Source organism: Cheilinus undulatus, linkage group 24, assembly GCF_018320785.1.
Source record: "Cheilinus undulatus linkage group 24, ASM1832078v1, whole genome shotgun sequence".
NCBI classification, from domain to species: domain Eukaryota; kingdom Metazoa; phylum Chordata; class Actinopteri; order Labriformes; family Labridae; genus Cheilinus; species Cheilinus undulatus.
The window spans coordinates 21,180,532-21,202,331 of record NC_054888.1 but is presented as its reverse complement, the minus strand read 5'-3'; the positions used below and the strand labels follow the sequence as shown (position 1 = coordinate 21,202,331).

At 39.5% G+C, this 21,800-nt stretch overlaps 1 protein-coding gene and 1 long non-coding RNA gene across 2 annotated transcripts in view; one reads left to right on the top strand and one right to left on the bottom strand.

The window, feature by feature from the left end:
* Positions 1–7,780: 7,780 nt before the first annotated feature.
* The window catches only part of LOC121506497, a 50,528-nt gene continuing 36,508 nt past the window's right edge, over positions 7,781–21,800 (bottom strand). Inside the window, exons 2-4 of the long non-coding RNA XR_005991660.1 lie at positions 21,584–21,627; positions 20,374–20,407; positions 7,781–8,022 (exon numbers count right to left, since the gene is read on the bottom strand). This is a non-coding gene — a long non-coding RNA (uncharacterized LOC121506497). The remainder of the gene's footprint in view (positions 8,023–20,373; positions 20,408–21,583; positions 21,628–21,800) is intronic.
* Positions 8,379–10,353, top strand: LOC121506496 (transcription factor Sox-1a-like). Its single transcript, XM_041782337.1, has one exon. It carries the CDS (start codon positions 8,630–8,632, stop codon positions 9,602–9,604), a length of 975 nt encoding a protein of 324 aa, XP_041638271.1. The 5' UTR covers positions 8,379–8,629; the 3' UTR covers positions 9,605–10,353.

Genomic DNA, 21,800 nt, shown 5'->3' with positions numbered 1-21,800 from the left:
GGAACTTGGCCTGTTAAGATGTTTTTGATTGAAATAGCCTTGATTTCAGTAAATATGACCTCCTAATGCTGCAAATTCAACAAATGACCACTTTCAGTTCTTCACAGCCTATAAAATGTTTTAAACTCTGTTGTGCTTAATAATGTGGAACAGACTACCTGGCAGTCTGCAGGTTGTGTGACTGATTCTTATTCACTACTGTGGAGTTTAAAAGTCCAACGTCTGTCTGATCCTATAGCTGAAGGTGATAGAAATCTGACTGGTAATCCAAAGCTTCCCAGTTCAAATACAAAGCAGGCAGGCTTGATGTATTTTGAAGTCCAGTGTCCAAAGGAAGTAGTGAAAACCTCAGATAGACTTGCATGTGTAGCTCTTCCTATAGCCTAGAGGGATACAGGGCTACCAGGGAAACTGGAGGGTCTTAGCGGTATATCGTCTATTTTCAAAATTTGAGTCCAAAGAAAGAAGGGAGACACTTTGGGAGCTTCTAGAGCTGTCTGTCTTTGTGGCCAAGAGGAAGAGAGGTCTGGCTGGGAGTCTGAAGGTTGCAGGTTCAAATCTTACTTTGGCTCTGTCAATTTTCAAGCTTTGACTCCAAATTAAGAAGGGGAAACCCCTGGAAGACCACAGCAAGTGTCTGTCTCTGTGGCTTTGGGAGATAGCATGCTGCCTGGTCTTCAGGAGGTTGCTGGTTCAAGTCTTCCCATGGCTTGGTGAAAACTTGAGTTCGAAGAGAGAACCTCTGGAAGTCTTAGGGTGGAGGTTGTGTATTTTAAAGTCCTACATCCTAAATTGAGAAGATAAATGCGCCAGGAGAAAATTCCCCAGTGTGAAAGGTACCGGTGGCGCAGTGGGTTTAGCACACTCTCAAGCACCCAAGCGGGCACGAGCACCTGTGGCGGGAGAGGCTGGGGTTTGGAACCCAGTGCGGCCGGTACCTGGATCGAGCAGTGCCCTGTGGAATGGGGTCAGGGGGGGCCGTGTCCCCCCTGGCGTCTTGTGACATGTATCAGCAGGGGTTATGCAACAAAAAATGGTGAGTAGAAATGATAGTAGTTGCCTTATGTAGTAGTCTACAACTTTGGTAGCTTGTTGCTAATTATAGTAGCAACTTTAGTAGCCCAAGATAGTTGTTGCCAACTATAATTGTCACCTACTATTGTCAATTATCTTAGGCAACTCTTGTAGTTGACGACCACTATAGAAGGCGATATCTTTAGCAGGAATATAGTAGGTGACAACTATCTTGGGCTACTAAAGTTGTAGACCACTACTATCATTTCTACTCTCCAGGTACACTGGGTTCTGAACTCTAGCTTTGCCCACATTGGGTGCTTGAGAGTGTGCTAAACCCACTGCGCCACCGGTACCTTTCACACTGGGGAATTTTCTCCTGGGACTTTTATCTTCTTCATTTGGGATGTTGGACTTCAAAATTCACAACCTCCACCCTAAGACTTCCAGAGGATTTCCCCTCTCACAAAGCCGTGGGAAGACTTGAACCAGCAACCTCCTGATCACCAGGCTGCCCACTATCTCCCAAGGCCACAGAGAAAGACATTTGCTGTGGTCTTCCAAAGGTTTTTACATTCTCCCTTAAGACTTAAATCTTGAAAACTGACCAAGCCATGGGAAGACTTGAACCTGCAAACTTCAGACTCCCAAGCAGTGCTTCATCCCACTAGCCTACAGAAACAGACACTAGCGGAGGTCTTCCAGGGGGGTTTCCTCTTCTGTCTTTGAAGTCGAAGCTTGAAAATTGACAAAGTCATGTTAAGATTTGAACCTGCAACCTTCAGACTCCCAGACAGACCTCTCTTCCTCTCGGCCACAGAGACAGACATCTCTAGAAGCTCCCAAAGAGCATCCCTTCCTTCTTTGGACTCAAATCTTGAAAATTTACTAACAGTCTTTAAGATTTGAACCTAGACCCTCCAGTTTCACTGGTAGTCATGTATCCCAGACGCTGTGCTGTTTCTCATATATATAAAAGTTTACAGAGGCGTCAATTCAGCTGGTCAAAGCAGAATATTTCTCTCAGTTTACTCGTTTACAATCTTCTATAAAAACGTCTCTCTGCTGTTCTTTTTCAGATGCATACTCAAAGACAGAACGCGCCCTTGTCTGTGTTTCTGCCGTCAATGAAAAAGCAGAAACTCCAGGCCACTCAGCGGCTCTACATCTGACCGGTGCATGGCAGCGAGCGGAGAATGGCGGCCTGCAGCGTGCCAGCAGAGTTTTTCAGCTCTCTGAGAGGCTGCAGCACCTGACAGATGCCACTCGGGAGCAAAAAATCCCCCGAGGGCTGAAAAGATCGTCCACATGACGGGAAGCCAGCGGAGCGGGAGGAGAGCGGAATACCAAACGAGTATCAGAAACGTGGGAGCAAATATCTGTCCATGTGTATAACTTTGTTTTACTGCTGAAAGAAAAGAACATTTATAAAGGATCCAGTATCTGATCATTAAAATTATGGACAATTAAGATTGTCTTTTGTAGTACTCACACATCCTGCTGTCTTTACAGTGACCTAAATGTGTTTTTATCTCTACTTAAACAACACTTTAACAAACTTTTCTTTTTTATAAATGAGTTAGCTATATCAATACATAAGGGGAGCTGGTCTAAGCAAAGAACCTTTAGAAAAGAGTATGAAGGCTTTAAAATGAGCATGAATATTGATTTTTTAAAATATTAATTACCCTTTACTGTCAAAACCTTGGTCAAAATGATCCACTGTTGAGTATTGAAATAGATATGGTTGATGATTTATATCAGGGGTGTCGGACTCAATCACAGCAGGGGCCGGATTCTGAATTTGATCCAACCTGAGAGCCTGACAGGATCAACATTTAACCATCAATTGTCAAGATCATTTTCACCAGTGATGAATTATGGGAAAAACTTAGCTCTGGTGATACGTGATAATGAGATTAAAAAAGGTCAAAAAATGAAATTTAAAGTCAAAACAATGTTTTTTAAAGGCAAATATATGAAGAAAAACTTTGAAACAGTGAAGTTAAAATAGGAGATTTGATTAAAAATTGGGAGGTTCAAAGGTCAAAATATAAGATTTAATAAAAAATTGTGCATTTCAAAGGGCAAAATATAAGGTTTAGTCAAAAATTGGGAGGTTCAAAGGGCAAAATATGAGGTTTAGTTAAAAATTGGGAGTTTCAAAGGGCAAAATAAGAGGTTTAATTAAAAATTGGGAGTTTCAAAGGGCAAAATATGAGATTTAATTTTAAATTGGGAGGTTAAAGGGTCAAAATATTAGATTTAATTAAAAATTGGGAGGTTCAAAGGGCAAAATATGAGATTCAATTAAAAATTGGGAGGTTCAAAGGGCAAAATATGAGATGTAATTTATAATTGGGAGGTTCAAAGGGCAAAATATGAGATTTAATTTAAAATTGGGAGGTTCAAAGGGCAAAATATGAGATTTAATTTAAAATTGGGAGGTTAAAGGGTCAAAATATTAGATTTAATTAAAAATTGGGAGGTTCAAAGTTCAAAATATGAGATTTAATTTAAAATAGGGAGGTTCAAAGGGCAAAATATGATATTCAATTAAAAATTGGGGGGAGCAGGTGGCCTAGTGGTTAAAGGCACTCCCCATGTACGCGGGCAGCTCGGGTTTGAATCCAGCCTAAGGCCCTTTACCGCATGTCTCACCCCCACTCCTGACCCTGTTCCTGACTCTATTACCGTCCTTCTCTATCTAATAAAGGCACAAAAATAAATCTAAAAAAAAAAAAATTGGGAGTTTTAAAGGACAAAATATGAGTTTTAATTAAAATTGGGATTATGGAACAGCCTGGCTGACAGAGCCTTACAAAGGGAAAACAATATGGTGGTTAGCTAGCTGTATTTTTATTATTTTTTTTTTTTAAAGATTTATTCAAGGTGGACTTTTTGGGAACAGGGATGAGGGTGGAGAGAGACGTGCGGCCACAGGCTGGACTGGAACCCCGGCCGTCCGCGTACATGGTGCACACCTTAAACCACTCGACCATTTGATTAAAATGGATAAAAAGACATTCAATCTTGGGTCTACTGGTGAGGATTTAATCATTAAATTCACACAAGAAAATACTGTTAGTTCTTCTTAGCTGCTCTTGAAACGGTAGCTCGTGCATGCAGTGTTTTCCAGCAGCAAAGAGGAATTGATATCCGTTTTTTAGTGCTAACATTTAGCATGCCAAATTTTCAGTACTGTTTGGAGTGTCTCTTCATGAATCACTGATATTTTATTAGTTCTTTACAATAGTCTTGAGCAGACGTGTATCCAGACTGTGAATTTTACTCTTTTAACCCGTTCTTACCAAGTACACTTCCTGGAACCTTGAGCAAACAGCTTCAATAAGTCAGTTATCACAGGAAAACCAGCACTGATATTCTGAGATGAAGACATAAATAAGTCAAGATCTGTTTCACATTTATTGTGTTCTAAAAACTATTTTGTATTTTCTTCCTGATAATTTCCCAGCGAGATCTTCATGTGTGATAGAAACAGTTTGTATTTCTCATAAATTAACCTGTCTTCACTTCCTGCAGGTTTTCAGTGTTTGATGGCATGGTTCTCTCCTTCACAGATGGTGACAGACTCTGCTAAATGACACCTTCACTTTAGGGTGACTGCTCTCTTATTCTCAGTGAACCTAAACAAACCCAGTCTGCAGCTGCTCAGTAATTTATTAAAGTTTTATTATTGAAAATGGAGAAGATATTTCTGAAATGTATTATCAGGAGGATCGCTGTAGTTCGACGTGCGAGGGGTTAAATCTCTCCCTCTCGCCTCACATCAGCTTTCGGTGAACTAAACAAAAGCGGCGCTCTGAATGGGCACGTGCTATGGGCGTCAGTCACCTGTTTCCTAGCAACGGGCACAACAGAAAGGCACCTGTGGCTGTGAATAGGACGCTGTGGAGCTCAGCGTTTGACAAAAAAAAAGCCAGGGAGCAGAAATACAGTCTTTGACTGATATTTCTAACGTTATTAGCTCTGTGTGTTAGAATTTAAAATCATACGCCCCTGGCTGTTCATCCTCAAACCCTCATAACTTATCATTAGTGATAATTAGCTTTACAGTTGACTTTAGGTCATTCATCTCCAACGGGGACTCCTCCTATTGTTCATTGTTTTAAATAACAGACATTTTTTATTGAGATGATTATTAATAATGATTTAATTTACAGCATGATGAATGATAAGGATGGTTTATGGACCACCATGTCTTCTTTATTTTGTTTTTTGCTATTTGTCTCATGTTTCTGACTCACTGCAGCTCATTTCTTCTCTATTTTTGGTCTTTATTTAAATGACAGGATGCAGGGTAGGGGAGGAAATCAGGGACAGAAAGAGTGGAGAAAGACACGGCAGAGAGGAGCCAGTGAAATAAAAACATGGTCAGATTTAAGTCTGCACTCAGACCTGGACCCCTGACAGACCCAGAGAACAGGTCCTTCCAAGTTCTGATTTATTGATATCAGCTAGCATTGATAGCATCCTGGCTAACAGTCCCTCATTCTGGAGCTGAAAACTATTATTGGGTTCAAATGTTGAAAGTGTTTATGTGTGCCACTTTTTGACCACTTTTACCACTTTTATTTGACACTTTTCATCAATTTTTCTCAAGTTGTGCCCAATTTCTCCTCTTTTAATCCATTATTGCCATTATATACAACAATTTCCCACATTTTAACCCATTTTTATCGCCTTTTCTGCCCATTTCTTCCACTTTAAGCCATTTTCACCACTTTTAACACCCATTTAAACCACATTTCACTTTTTGCCCCTTTTGCCAATTTAACCCATTTCTGCCTCTTCCCTGCCTCAGTTAACCCATTTCTGCAAGTTTAACCCAATTTTCCCACTTTGATCCCATTCCGCACCTTTAACACCCAAGTTTGTCAAACCCATTTTTCCAACTTTATTTTTCTGCTGCTGTTTAATAAAATTTCACCACTTTTCAACTCATTTCCCCACCTTTTAAGCTGATATAGCCACTGCAAACGCCTTTCAAATTTCTGCCTCTTTTAATCCAATTATGCTATTTTTAAAATTACGTTAACCACATATTCCACCAATTTTCCCATTTTAAACCCATTTTTATCACCTTTTTTTTTTATCTATTTCTGCCACTTTCTGCCTCATTTTGAGAGTTTAAACCAATTTTCCCTTCTTTTTGATCCATTTCACTGGCTTTAACACCCATGTTTGCCACTTTAAAGCCAAGGTACCAACTGTAAACGTGTTCACAACTTTTCTTCAACTTTTATGTAGTTTTTGCCACTTTGAATCCATTTCTGCTACTTTTTAAATCAATTTCACCACATTTTCCATCAATTATTCCATTTGAAACCCATTTTCATCACCTTTTCCACCAATTTTTGCAGCTTTTAACCCATTTCTGCCATTTTTAATCCTGTCCACCTCCCTTTCAGCACATTTCTTCCCTGTTTAAGCCATTTTTGTCACTTTTAAACCCTTTCCACCACTTTTTTTCTGCCCATTTTTGCACCTCTATTCCAAAACTTGCCATTTCCTGTTTATAGTCGCCTCTGTTGACCAGTTATTTCCACTATTAACCGCTTTTAAACACTTTTTACAGCCATTTCAACAAAATTTCACTTTTTGCCCATTTTCCCCACTTTTAAATCCCATTTCGCCACCTTTCCCCCATTTCTGCAACTTTTTAGACAATATTGCCACCATTGACCCTTTTTACAACTTGTATGCCCATTTCTGCCAATATTATCTAACTTTGGCTACTTTTCCATATTTCTTGCCACTTTTATCTAATATTTGCCATGTTTAATCTATTCATGCTACGTTTTTAATTAATTTCACTCCATTTTCTGCAAATTTTGTCCATTTGAAACCCATTTTCATCACCTTGTTTGCCATTTTTCGCCTGTTTAACCCATTTCTGCCACTTTCTGCCTCATTTTGCAAGGTTAAACCAATTTTCCCTTCTTTTTAATCCATTTTCACTGGTGTTAACACCCATGTTTGCCACTTTTAAGCCAATACAGCTACTGTCAACCCTTTCACAACTTTTCTGCCCATTTCTGTCACTTTTATCTAATTTCTGCTACTTTTCATAGATTTCTGCCACATTTAAAATCAATTTTACCAAATTTTCCAGCAGTTATGCCATTTTAGACCCAATTTTATCACCTTTTCCACCAATTTTTGCGACTTTAAACCCATTTCTGCCACTTTTAATCCCATTTCACCTCCCTTTTAGCACATTACTTTCCCTTTTAAGCCATTTTTGTCATTTTTAAACCCTTTTCACCACTTTTTTCTGCCCATCTATGCAAATTCTAAACCATCTCTTGCCTTTTCCTTTTTTTTGTCACCTCTGTTGACCAGTTATTTCCACTATTAACCGCTTTTCACCACTTTTTCCAGCATTTCAACAAAATTTCACTTTTTGCCCATTTTTCCCACTTTTAAATCCCATTTCACCACCTTTCCCCCCACAACTTTTTAGCCAATATTGCCACCATTGACCCTTTTTACAACTTGTATGCCCATTTCTGCCACTTTTAAAAATCTCATTTCACACCATTTTTTTCCATTTTTGACCCATTTTAATTCTGTTTTCAGGAGAAAGGATTTACATTTAAAGTTGGTGATACTACGGCACAAATGAATAGAAAAATACTTGTTGATTTGAAATAACAAATATGCATATTATAGTTTAACTTTGAATTAAATCGTGGTTTTTGGACCTCCATGGGCCCCAGAGAGCTCTCCCCCTTAATAATAATAATAATAATAATAATACATTTTATTATATAGGTGCTTTCACCCAAGGACACTGAACAAAACAGATAAAAACAAACAGTGAAAAACAAGTTAAAGGGTGTAACAGTTAAACAGATGCTTGTCCCTCATGAACAGCCTGGACTGCTGTGACTGTTCTTCAGTGTGCATGGTTGCATGGTTGTGTCCAACACCTCCAGGTTAGGCGGGTCCCGGTCTCCCGTACTCACATCCCACCCAGAACACCTGAAAGATTCCAGAAAATCATTTTGGATCAGTTTTCCCAGAAGTGTCTGCCTCTCCATGGAAAAGCTTTTAAAGCTGTTCTTTCTCCTGTCAGTTTTCTCTCATGTTTGTTTTTAAATATAAACTAATAAATAAAAAGATGACAGAAATAAAAGCCTGCCTCTTCCTCTCCCTGTTTTTTTTTTTTTTTTTTTAGCTTCTTAAAAACCGATGACAGAGGGACTCTTTTTTTTTTTTAGGTCTCGCTCTCTGACGTCACCACAGCCTCGAGCCCCCCTACATGCAAATCACGTCTGCGCTCGAGCCTCTCCATTGGCCGTCTCGCGCTCATTTAGCTGCTGTCAGAGCGCGCGGCCCAGGCACGCTGCGGTAACTTTTCTCCAGTTCAGCTTGAACCAAAGTGAAGCTCCAACAAACCCGCGGCTTTCTCCTCCTCTGAGCGCGTGGAGGACGGGGAAAAACAGGCGGGAAAACAGAGGAAGTCTACCTGAGAGTGGATTTGTTTCTTCTTCTTCTGCTCGGAGCGTCAGATCGATTATTTAGAGTTTGTGGATCAGAAGGAGGGTGGAGGTTGAGTCTGATGTTTGAGTCCCACTCTTCCAGCTGAATGTACAGCATCATGATGGAGACGGACCTTCACTCCCCCACGGTGCCGCAGACTAACCCGTCCATCCCGGGGGGACACCCGGGGGGAGGAGGAGGAGGGGGAGGAAAAGTCCCTCAGGAGCGCATCAAGAGACCCATGAACGCCTTCATGGTCTGGTCCAGGGGTCAGAGGAGGAAGATGGCGCAGGAGAACCCCAAAATGCACAACTCTGAGATCAGCAAGCGGCTGGGCGCGGAGTGGAAGGTGATGACGGAAGCCGAGAAGAGGCCGTTCATCGACGAGGCGAAGCGGCTGCGGGCCATGCACATGAAGGAGCACCCGGACTACAAATACCGACCGCGGAGGAAGACCAAGACGCTGCTCAAGAAGGACAAGTACTCCCTGGGTGGGGGTCTGCTCGGCTCCACGGGGATGGCTGCAGGCCAGAGGCTGGAGAGCCCCGTGGGGGGCCAGAACCCGGGCTACGCCACGCACGTGAACGGATGGGCGAACGGCGCCTACTCGGGCCAGGTGCTCGCGGCCCACGCCATGATGCAGGAGGCTCAGCTGTACTCGCAACACCCGGGCTCCGGAGCCCACCACCCGCACGCCCACCACCACGCGCACAACCCGCACAGGTACGACATGAGCGCGCTCCCGTACAGCCCCATCTCAAACTCTCAGAGCTACATGAGCGCGTCCCCGCCGGGCTACGGAGGCATCACCGGCTACAGCCACGCGCACCAGAGCTCGGGGGTCTCCCCGCTGGGCTCCCTGGTCAAGTCCGAGCCCAGCGCGAGCCCTCCGGTGTCCACAGCGCGCGCTCCGCCGCCGTGCCCCACGGGAGACCTCCGGGACATGATCAGCATGTACCTGCCGAGCGGAGAGACGGCCACGGGAGAGCCGGGCGTTCACAGCAGACTGCACGTGCTCCATCCACAGCACTACACGAGCAGCGGCTCGGTGAACGGGACAGTCCCCCTGACCCACATTTAACCGTTTCTGTGTTCAAAAGAACCAAAAATAACGGGCGGAGTTTGGCTGCTGCCGAGGATGAAGATGTAAATGACCGGCGGTGAGAGCCATCAATGCAATCACTCTGATCGATCACTGATCGATCACTCTGATCAAACTTTTCTATCAGTTTTCTTTCTGTCTGAGTTTGAACCTCTGCTCTCTGGATCAGAGCATGCCAACTTTTCATTTGAACTCGAATCCGTGAAGCCTGGCGCGGGTTTGGAGTGGAGTTAAAGGCGCCACGGCGCGTGGAGGATGTGTGTGTGCCGCTTGAATTGATTTCCACTTTTAATGCTTGTAAACATGTGAGTCAGTCGTTGTAATTTGAATTTGTTTCTGTTGTTGTAAAATCTTGTACATTGTGAATAAATAGGCCGACTGAAAACATTCAGTGGAAGAGAATTCACCTTTACGCACACTTTACGCACAGTTTTACGCACAAAAGGAAGGCGAAGATGCCACTTTTTATTCTTCTAAAAAGGCTAATTTTAAAGTTTGATTTCTACTAAATCAAAATCTAAAATCCTGTTAATGTAAGCTTCATATTTTACTGATAAACTGGTTAAATTCAGTCTTAAAAACGGGCCAAATCCGATCAAAACGCGCAAAAGAATGTTCATTTTTATTTTATAAGGTCAAATCGATTAAAATGATTGTCCGAATAATTCAAGCTTTTAATTTATTCATCTCCTCTTTGTTTCTTTAAATTAAATGAATGCATTCCTCTTTGTTTCTGTGTGCCACACCGTGCGTAAAGCTAAGCTTTAATTCAATCCTCATGGATGATGGGTAATATTACAGTTTAAAAAGATGAATATTTAAAGAATACGGGCTTTAAATGAGAAAATAAGGCCTAACTTTCCTGAAAAAAACACTTTCAGCTTCTATTTTTCTGCTTTACATTTCCACGTCCTTCTCGTATCTGTCTCGGATAAATCCAGCCTTATTTAATCACATTTATGTCCACGTTTTATAGGCAAAAGTTGCATTGATTTATCTTATTATTTCTGCCATTTATACGTGAAAATATCCAAATATAGAGGAGCTTAAATATGAGAATCAAACAGCTGATTGATTTTCCTGTTCGGCCTGCTGGGACAATATTTCAATTCAAATTTAAAGCTTTAGAAATCTGCACAAAGACGGTCATGATTTCAAAATAAATTCACTTTAAATTTGGCTTTAATGTGGCTGCATGAGAATGAGAGATGTGGACATGCTGAGTGGATAAGGTTATTATTATTTACTGCATTAATGCCAGATTTGCATCAAAATCTCCTCCTGTGATTTGGATGAAAGTGAGTTTTTCTGTGCAGCTCTGGGAGCTTCAGACATGCTTGTGCAGGTGAGAAACACTTGTTGATTGAGGATTATTCTGAAGAGAATTCCCACGGTTACACGCTCAGATTTAGAGGAGAATAAAAATGAAAACAGGTTCAGTTTTTGTGTTTTAGAACTCTTTTAATTTTTGCGGATGTTTTCCTGACTCCATTGTTGTTTTGCAGGCTTTCTAAACGCCTTACATGCTTCTGTATTCTGCTTTTTGAGTTGTGTTTAAAAGGCCTTTCTGTCTCATTCTCGCCCTCTGCTCTTTTTTTGCACCCTCAAAATTGTGCAGAGTTCTCCCTGCGTTTGCATGCTTGATTTTCCACTCACAGGCCGGGCGGAGCAAACTTTTTTTATTCCTACCCTCAGCATGGTCTGGCTTTTAAAAAAGTAAACCCTCCACCGCGCGTGTCCTCGGCTCTCTGAATTCTTCTGCTCCTCGCCCGCAGCAGAAAACACCTGCGTGTCTGCGTGCTAAATGATTTCCTCCTTTAAATGTGAATCCGGCAGAGTCCGTGGAGTGAATGAGAGGAGGAGGAGGAGGAGGTGGAGGAGGAGAAAGGGGATTAGTCGGGGTGTAAGCCGGGGGCCGCCCGGGGGTCACGGTGAACAAAAAGCCGGCAAACAGCACGGCGGGTTTTATGGGAGTAATTCCCACTCGGGTCTGGACTTTAAACAAAGAGGGCAGGGAGATAAAATCACTGAAATAAAGATGTTTTTATGGATGACACGGCTTTAAAGCACAGTGCTCTTATTTCTGAGGGTTCATGTAAATATTTGGATCGATACGAGACGAGTTTAGTTTTCAAAATCACATTAAACTTGAACATAAAGATCTGAACGCATCAAAATAAATCAGACATAAAACAAAAAAATCTGCAGCTATGGTGATTTTCAGTCATAATATCTCTGATTGTTTTTACACTTCCCATTTCACTGCTGTGTTTCTGACAACAACAGTCAAAGTTACGTCTTATTTTTTATTTTTAAATATGTTTTGTACATAAATATTAGGAAAATTCACTCTAAATGTAAACTGTTTTCCAGCCTGGATGACTGAAGGGATCAAAAAGGCTGCTTTAAAATGTACAAACAGAGTTTTAAAGGTTTTCATGAACATTTGTTGTATTTTATGACTCTTAAACATGGACATGTACCGGTAAAAATAAGCTGTTTGTACGTTTAGCTCAGCGTGTTTTTATTCAGCATGATAAAGCTGCTATTATTGAGTGTTTTTTTCTCTAAAGATAAGGTCACAAAGAGGAGATATCAGCAGGATTACCGCAGCAAAGATGTTAAAAAATGACGAGCTGCACTGAAATCAGCAAAATTCATTCAGAATTTAAAAGGTTTTTGCAGCCTGGATGTCATAAGGAATTAAGAGTGTGCATTTATTCTCTAGAAGTATAAATATACATTTTATTGCATTTTAAGGTGCTTAAATCTGGACACATAAAGGGTCACATAACTGTATTCATGCCTCATACTCCTAGTGTTTTTATTCAGCCTCTATTATTGGAGATTTCTCTCCAGATGAGGTCAAAAATGATCCGTTATCACTCTCTAAGAGGACAAATTGTCAGAATTTTGCCCACAAAGATGACAGTTAACAATAAAAATGTTATTTTACTGCACTACAAAACTTAAATTTATCAATCCTGGATAACACAGGTCATTTAATATGTCCATTAAACTCTTATTTTAATGACTATTTATGGACATTTTTTATATTTCATGGATTTGTTTTACAAAAGCGCTCAAAGATTAGTTTTGTTAAGATAAGGTAAATAAATTCTTTATAACTTCCCAAGAGGAGACACTTTCAGAAATCAAGGTGTAAAAATGACAATAAACCATAAAAAATAAGAGGATGCATCACATTACAGCACATGATTACATTTACAGATATAAAACATATTTATACGTTTTAACACTTTAATGTGGACATGTACGCGGCTAAAAAGACAGATTTTTACCGCTCATTCTGTGTGTCTTCATTGACATGATAAAACTGCTGCTTTTGCCTCTAAATATCGATCTAGAGGGATTTTTTTTGTCAAGATAGGGTCACAAATCCTCTTTTTTTACTTCCAAAGAGGAGATATTTGCAGGGTTATAAAAATAAAGATAGCAGAGAAGCCTTAAAAATGACACGATCATTGCACTTATGCACAAAAATCTGCAAAATGCATTTACACAAGTGGCTGAACATGTCCACTTTGAGTCGTTTACTCTTCATTTAAAAGGGTATTTGTGCTCTCTTTATGTGTTTTATGATGCTGACATATAGATATATAGGGGGAAATGACAGTACTCATGTTTTGACCTGGTGTGATATCGCTCTGGTAGGATTTCTTTAGTCAATAAAGGTAATAAATGATCCTTCATTACTCTCAGAGAGAGGATATTTGCACAATTATGAAAATAAAGACAGCAGAAAAGCATTAAAAATGACACGATCATTGCATTTCTGCACAAAAATCTGCAAAATGCATTTACACAAGTGGTTGAACATGTCCACTTTGAGTCTTTTACTCTTCATTTAAAGGGGTATTTGTGCTCTCTTTAGTATTGATGGTGCTTAAATATAGATATATAGAGGGAAACGACAGTATTCATGTTTTGACCTGGTGTGATATCGTTCTAGATGGATTTGTTCAGTCAAGAAAAGATAATGAATGATCCTTCATTATCCTCAGAGAGAGGATATTTGCAGAAACACCTGAGCAGAGATGACAGTAAATGGTAAAAAAAAGGAGAAGTTGCGATACATTACTGCACAGATATCAGAAAAATTCATTCAAAGTTGAAAACGTCCTGCAGCCTGCATTATGCTAAAAAAAATGTCCAGATCAACCCTACAATGCTTGGTTCAATATTCACAGTGTCTGTTTATAAGAGGATCATCATCAGTGTGATGCATTCCTGAGACTCTAAAGCTCTTTTAAGGTTTTACTGGCACACAAATATCAGAGCTGTGCACAGAGATGATCGATAAATCAAAAGAGGATGCCCAGGTGAGATAGGAAAGCTGTGAACTGAAGCTGAAGACGCACTTAGAGATTTCTTATTGGTAGAGGGAGAAGTGGAGCTGCTGCAGGTCAGAGCACAGAAGTCCAACAATCTTTTTAATTTCAGACAAACTTTCTGGTAAAAGAAGTCAAAGGTGAAAGCACGGTAAAGTCAGTCCAGGGTCCCTCTGTGCCTCTGAATAGGTACACAACCGAAAGCATGGCCCTAAGCAGCATCACCACCTTCAGCAGACGATGCAGCCTGCTCTACCCTGTGGCCCCCAACGGGCCCCAAATCCCAGCCAGGCTGACTGATGGCTGGAACACACAGTGAGCTCCGGTGCTCCATGGCCACCCCGCCTCCATTTATCATCAATAAAATCTATCATCACGCCATTTTGTTTGAGAAAAGTGGCATCTGTCGGCCATCAGAGAAGCATATCGTGTGAAAAAATGGAGCACAGATTTAAGTGTTTAATTTTGCTGTTGATACTGGATTTACGTGAAGTACAGCGAGCAGCATGGACACCAGCTAAGGGAAACACCGGGTCTCTATTTAAACTCCAAAAAACAACCAAACAGCTTAGTAGCTCATTTTAAGACACAATTTTACAGAGTTCCTTGCAGGAAATATAGAAAAAAATACTGCATTAGTACTTCTGCGATTATCACCTGTGAATACTGCTCACAGTGGATTAAAAAGGGATGAAAATGTCTTTAAAAAAGGTTAATGGAGTTAAAAAAGGGTTTTTATGCTGCTTAAATCTGGAAACACCAGTCACAAAATAACTGTATTTGAGCTTTTTATGAGAGATGTTTTCATTCAGTGTGATAAAAATGTTGCTTTGCCACTAAAGATGATAGAAAACTGTAAAAATGACCAGATGCAGTGCTTAACAAATTTATTAGACCACCTGTCATATTTGTCTCAGAGACCATCCAGCATCATGAAGTGCTTTAATGCAGACTCTTTCATTTTCAGTGAGCTCTCCACGTTTTACCATTTTGAACAGGAATGAGGAATTTCAAACTGAATTCACCCAAATTTGAGCCGGCTTACTGGGCTTCTCTGAGAAGTCAGAAATTAATCAAGCATAATATTCAACCACTAAAACTCATTTTTCTGTTCAGGAATGCAAGTAAATAACTATAATTTGACATATTAATCAAGAAATATTAATGTGCTTTACTATTTTTTCCTTTTTTTGGTAAATCAGTACATTTGAAAATTCATGGATAACAATAATAATTATATTTTAGCATTAAAAATATCATTTGGGTTAAAGAGCTTCTACATATTGGTGTATTAACCATTGAAGAAACATAAGAAATGATTTTGGTAATTACCAATGCTGTTAATTTAGAGCAGCTGTGGCATAAACTTTACTTTGGTTAGGGTTAGGGTGGTCTAATAAATTTGTTAAGCACTGTACATATCTTACTGCACAGAGGGCATTAATGTGCATTTTTTAAGTTTTCAACCAAAAACCCCATTATTACTCTTTGGATTCATACACTGTGATAAATCTGCTCTCTAAAAACCACTTAAGGTGGATCTTTTTAGTTCAGATAGGGAAATAAATGATCATGTTTCCTTCTAAAGAGGACTTATTTGCAGGAATAAATGCACTGAGGTGATAGATAATAATGAAAAGGACAAGATGCAATTTATCACTGCACAGAAATCTGCAAAAAACATTCAAAATTTAAAAAATAGTGCAGTGCGGATCACTTCAGAGATTAAAAACGCCCACCCTTGACTCTCTAACTCTTGGTTTTAATAGCTTGTTTTTTTGTATTTTTATGCTTATCGTGGATCTTTTGGTTCAGATTAGGTTATAATCAATCCTCGATCAATCCCAAAGTTTATTCAGCATTTAAAATCAGAGATTTTAAACATCCACTTCTAGTCTGTAACTTCTCATTTAAAAGGGTGTTAATGTTGTTTTCGTTCTATTTTATGGTCCTCATTGTCAATTTGTACCGAGCAATATAACGGATATTTGCAGCTTTTACTTGGTGTGTTTTATTCAGCATGATAAAGCCTCTAAACAACGCTCTAGAATGATCTTTTCTGTTAGGATAAAGTAACTAATCATTATTTAATAAAAAAAGAAGAGATGCAATCAATTACAGCAAGAAAAAACAGATGAACGTAGATCATAAGTTTGTTATAAGGTTGTAAATTTCCTCCTTCAAACTTGATAAACATAAATGTAAACTACATAATGCATTTGCCAAAAAAGCTCACAGTCTTCCTTCAAATATCAACTCTGTGACATGTCTGCGAGGAAAGTGAGGGAATAATCTAGAAGACATTTGAACTTTAAAGTGTGATGAATCAGATTATCAAGGATGCACTCAGATAAAGGTTTAACTTCAACACTTTAATGCTACAACTAAGCAGCTCCCAAAGCACATTTTCTTCTTTTCCTGTTTTTAATGCATGAAATTCTTTTTTTTTTCTGCATCAAATGAACGCACAGTGGAGTCATGTCATAGACGTTTAAGAGAATATATCTCTACACTGCTGCAGATGAATATGCTTGATAAATCTTGCAAAGATTCAGGCAGGTTCCAGCACAGATTATGGGAGTAACAGGTCAAATAAGCACGCTCAGGATGCTTCAGTTTTTCATCCACCTTGGGGACAAGTCATGGAACTATTTCAAACAAAAGAGCTACAACTAAGCAGCTCTGAAAGCACATTTTCTGCATCAAAAATGCAATTTTCTGCACCATATTGCACATTTTTTGCACATATTGGAGCCATGTCTTTACTGCTGCAGACAAATGCATATGTCTGAGAACCGCCAACGTTAAACCGAGGTCAGATCTTTTTATAAGCACACTTAAAAGGCAAATATGTGCAGCACTTTAAGGCAGGATTAAGCACAATATTTGTGAGTATTTGGTCAAAAATGCATGCTTAGGATGCATAGTTTTTTAGCATGTTTGGGATCATGTCAGATAACCTGCTTCAATATCAGTGCCTCAATTAAGGCGCTCCAAATCTCACATTTTCTGCATCAAAATCATACATTTCCTGATATTTTTGCATCATAAAGTCGTGCCACATCAGCTAAGAATAATATTTTATTTTGTAGCTGCTGACAGATGCATATGTTTGAAAAATCTTCGCCTAAGAGGTGAGTAAAGTTTCTTTTTAATTGCACACTTGAAGGGCAAATATGTGCAGCATTTTCAGGCAGGATTGAACACACTGTTCAGGACGGTTCAGCTCAGGATGCTTCATTTTTTTTTCTTGCACCTTTGGGTCAAGCCACGGAACTAAAATCAACAAAAGAGCTGCAACTAGCCAGCTCAAGAATGCACATTTTCTGCATCATATTGCACATTTTTTGCATCAAATTTTTGTCTATGGGAGCCATGCAATAGAGTTTAGACAATAGGTCTAATGCATATGTTTGAAAACCGCCACTGTTACGCTGAGGTAAGATTTTTTTTTATTTGCACACTTAGAGGACAAATATGTGCAGCACTTTAAGACTGGATTGATCGGGGTGTTTGAGACTGCCTGGTCAAATGTGCACGCTCAGGATGAATCAGTCTTTCAGTCTTGGATATATGGAAGTTGAATAAAATGCACATCTGGAGAAAAATGTTTGTTTGAAAGGTCTTCTCTAAAGAGCTGCAGATTGATCAGGACATTTGGGATTGATCAGTCAAACATGCACGTTCAGGATGCTCCTCTTGTGTCTGCCGGTCTCCTCCCTCCCCTCGTCTGTTTGGACCCTCCCGCTCCGGCTCTTATAACCCCGTCCACCCCCCTCCCTCCTTCCCCATCCTGCGTGCTCCCGGTGTCCTAAACGTGGCTAATCGGCATCAGTTTATCACGCCTCCGCATGCTTCCCTCCCTCTCCTCCTATAAAAACGCTCACCTCCGACGTTGGACCCGGCTCTGTCACGGGAGATTACGGGGGACCGATTGCAGCAGAGCGAATGTGGCGCGAGGAGATTAGCCGGGACGCCATAGAAAATAGCAACGGGGCCAACAGATTCCTCGCGAGGGGGCCTTATCGTGCAATTACACGTTGACACGTTTTAACCATTTTTCAGCCTCTTAATCCGAGAGCCCCCTCCCCTCCCCGTGGCCCCCCCTCCCCTTCCTCTGTCTCCAAAAGCAGACCTATCGCTGCTGAGGGAGCTCTCTGTCTGACTCTCTGCCTCTTTCTCTCTTATCAGCCGGCGCTAATACTCCAGAACATTCAAAACCAGCACCAAAAAGTTGTCCACTGTCCGTCTCTGGTGCCATTAGAGAAACTCTAACAGCCAAATTTGGAGGAAAAAATTAAATGATTGTTAAAAGTTGTTAAAAAATATGAAGGGAAATTAGCAACAAATGAGATTCAAAACAGATTTAAGCAGAATTAAAATGGAATTACCAAATATCTCACCAAAACCACTGACCAGGACAACAGTCATTGTTGTTATGTGTTGTGGTCAGTGTTAATTTCATCAACTAAAACTATGACTAAAAATGTTCGTCAACAGCCTTTTTTCCATGACAAAAACTAGACTGAGACTTAACAAAAATAGATCAGTGATGACTAAAACTGACAAAAATTAAGTTTAGTTTTCATCAAGATGACTAAAAATAAACTAAAATGTAATTTAGTTTTTCATCGGACATTCAAAATCCGTGATATTTCTCCACTGTGGGTAAATCTGTCAAAAAACAATGCAACTGTATCTATTCTGCCTCTCAGCTGTAGAAAGCAGGGACCCCAGGTTTGTCAGGGTGCAGAGAACACACTACCATGATTTGGTACCAGATTTAGGCAAGAAAATAAATGCTTGGACTAAAAGTAAAGACTAAAATGTGAGGACTTTTATGGAGTAAAACTAGACTAAAATGTTTTGAGTTTTCTTCAACTAAAACTAAACTAAAAGTAAAAAGGATAGAAATGACTAAAATGTGACAAAAACTAAAATGCATTTCATTTAAAGACTAAAACTAAGACTAAAATTAAAAATAACTGCCAAAATTAACACAAAACAGTAAGGAAGCTGTTTTTGCAGCTTTTGAAACTTGATATTCTTGTAATATGGAGAGTAAATATTGAGTGTATCCATTCAAAGTCACTATAAAAATGTGTGCTGGTTGTAAATAAAAGTGTTTAGTGCTCATCAAGTTTATCATACCACCTATCATAGAAACTGAATATTTTCTACGGTCTCCTTTGGCCTTGATAGCAGCTTCAATCTTGCTGCTCATTTTTTATGTTTTTCTGTGATTTGGGGTCATTTTTTCCTTCATTTTATGTGTGTGTGGTTTTTTTTTGTTTTTATCTTAATTTTTGGTAAATCTTCTCATCTTTTTTTCCCCATCATTTTTTTCCCACCTTTTTTTTTCGTGTTTTTTTTTTTTACATCAATTTTTTTAGAAGTTTTTTTTTTTTTTTTTTTTTTGGTCTTTTTTGTTGTAATTTTTTCAAGAGTGCAATATCCATGCATAAGAATCAGCACCTGTTTCCTGCACAGATTTTCCACCAATCTAACACAGCATGTTAGCATCAAAGCTAGCATTGGGAAGCAAAACAGGCCAAGAAAAATGTGGCAAAAATATCTCAATCGCCCCCTTGTGGCAGGCTGCAGTAAAGGTGCGCTCAGTGCTAAAGGTTAAATCTGAAAGAAAATACAAATATTTTGAGGATAATTTCTTAATTAGACCAAATTGTTCGTATTAGTTCCTCTGAAAGTCCGGCCTCCAAAGTGTCTGCTAAAAATAAAGCTGGTCTTTGTACAAACATATTTGATGACCCCTGCCAGGCTCTAGTCCATAAAACCTGAAGGTGTCTGACATCCACCAGTTAACTTTCACTTCCTGCCTCTTCCTTGGCTCATTTTTAAAGTATTGACTCCAAAGCGTCCTTGACCACACTGAGAGGACACTTCCTGTCATTCCCTGTTTGTCTCAGAGACCATCCAGCATCATGAAGAGTTTTAACGTGGACTCTTTCATTTTTTTAAGCTCTCGATGTTTTACCGTTTTGAACAGGAATGAGGAATTAATGCACCTTTTCAAACCTAATTTGGAGCCGGCTCATTGGGCTTCTCTGAGAAGTCAGAAATTAATCAATAATAGCAATAATAATTATATTTTAGCATTAAAAATATCATTTCAGTCAAAGATTAATGATTCTGGTAATTATTAATGCTGTTAATTTAGGGCAGCTGTGGCATAAACCTTAAATTCTTTTCCATCCTTCACTGCTCTTCCTCTATTTACTTTTAGCAAACTCTGTCCAAGGGAAGCCATACTATTGATAAATAAAAAGTACTAATCAGAGTCTGTAGGATAGACGAGGTAAATGTGTAGCAGATTGCCGGCTCGTAAACCCAGAAAGGCGAGGATTATTGTGTGCATGAAAACAGAAACGTCCTCACCATTCTTCTGCCGACACATCACTCTCATCAGCAGCTGCAACAGGAGAAAAGAGGATGTCAAATACATTTCTTTAGTCCTTTTCTTTCTCTTAAAGATGAAAACGTTTCAGTGATATGTCTTGCAAATACGACCCTGATTCCAAAAAAGTTGGGACGCTGTGTAAATGTTAATAAAGAAGAATGCAATGGTTTTCAAATCTCATAAACTAATATTTATTCAAATACCACATAACAGATGTTAAAACTGGGAGATTTTACCGTGTCATGAAAAATATGAGCTCATTTTGAATTACGGCAGCAAGACATCTCAAAAAAGTCGGGACGAGGCCAAAAAAGGCTGGAAAAGTAAGTGGCACTAATGAAAAACAGCTGGAGGAGTGGAGAGGCAGAGTCTTTCAGAGGTAAAGACAGAGACGGGTTCACCAATCTGCAAAGAACTGTGACCAAAAATTGTGCAACAAATTCAGAAAAAAGTTCCTTGACGTAAAAGACTTTGAATAACAAAGTCTCTTTCAGGGAAAGCACTGACGATTTCAGCAAAACCACATCCATCACAACAGCATGGCTTCACAGGAAAAGAGTCTGGTAGCTGAACTGGCCTGCCTGCATACAAGACCATTGCTACACAATGGTAAGCACGGCCTTGTCCCAACTTTTTTGAGATGTGTTGCTGCCAGAAAATTCAAAATGAGCTCATATATTTTTCATGAAATGGTAAAATGACTCAGTTTCAACATTAGATATGTTGTTTATGTTTTATCTAAACATAATAAAATATGGGTTTATCCGATGCAACAATCATTGTTTACTGTTTTTATTTACATTTAACACAGTGCCCCAACTTTTTTGGAAATCAGGTTGTAGACATAGTAGAGAAGGTTACACTGTCCAAATTGCACCAATATATTTGCAGCACCTTTCTCTTCTCAATGCCACTGCAACAAAAACACAAGTCTTGGGCATCCTGTGATGGCTAATTTTAACGTTTCTGATTACCAAAAAATCCTACACCATCAAAATTTTTATCAAGAAAAGATACAAAAGTTTGGTTGATGTCTCTTACATTTTGGTACTGAAACACTGCCATTTTTCTTGCAACTGTTCATTAAAAACAAAAAATATATTCAGTAGCTAGGGACTCTGTGGTGACTGTTGCATTACACTCCAGGAGGGGGTGCTATTTCTCTACAATGCTATATGATGTACTCACGATTCTCCTGCAGATCTGCAATCTCACAACGCTGTACTCAGCAGCTGCAACACAAAGAAAAAGGGGAGCATTAGCTGCAGAAAAATTAGCAAAGAAAGAAGATTCTTTTGCGCAGGTTGTGTCATCACGTTGCATTAAGATAGTTCTGCAAACATTCTTAGAAAATTAGCTTCTGCAAAAGAACAACTTTGCCTGAAAGAATGCCATTTTTTTTTCC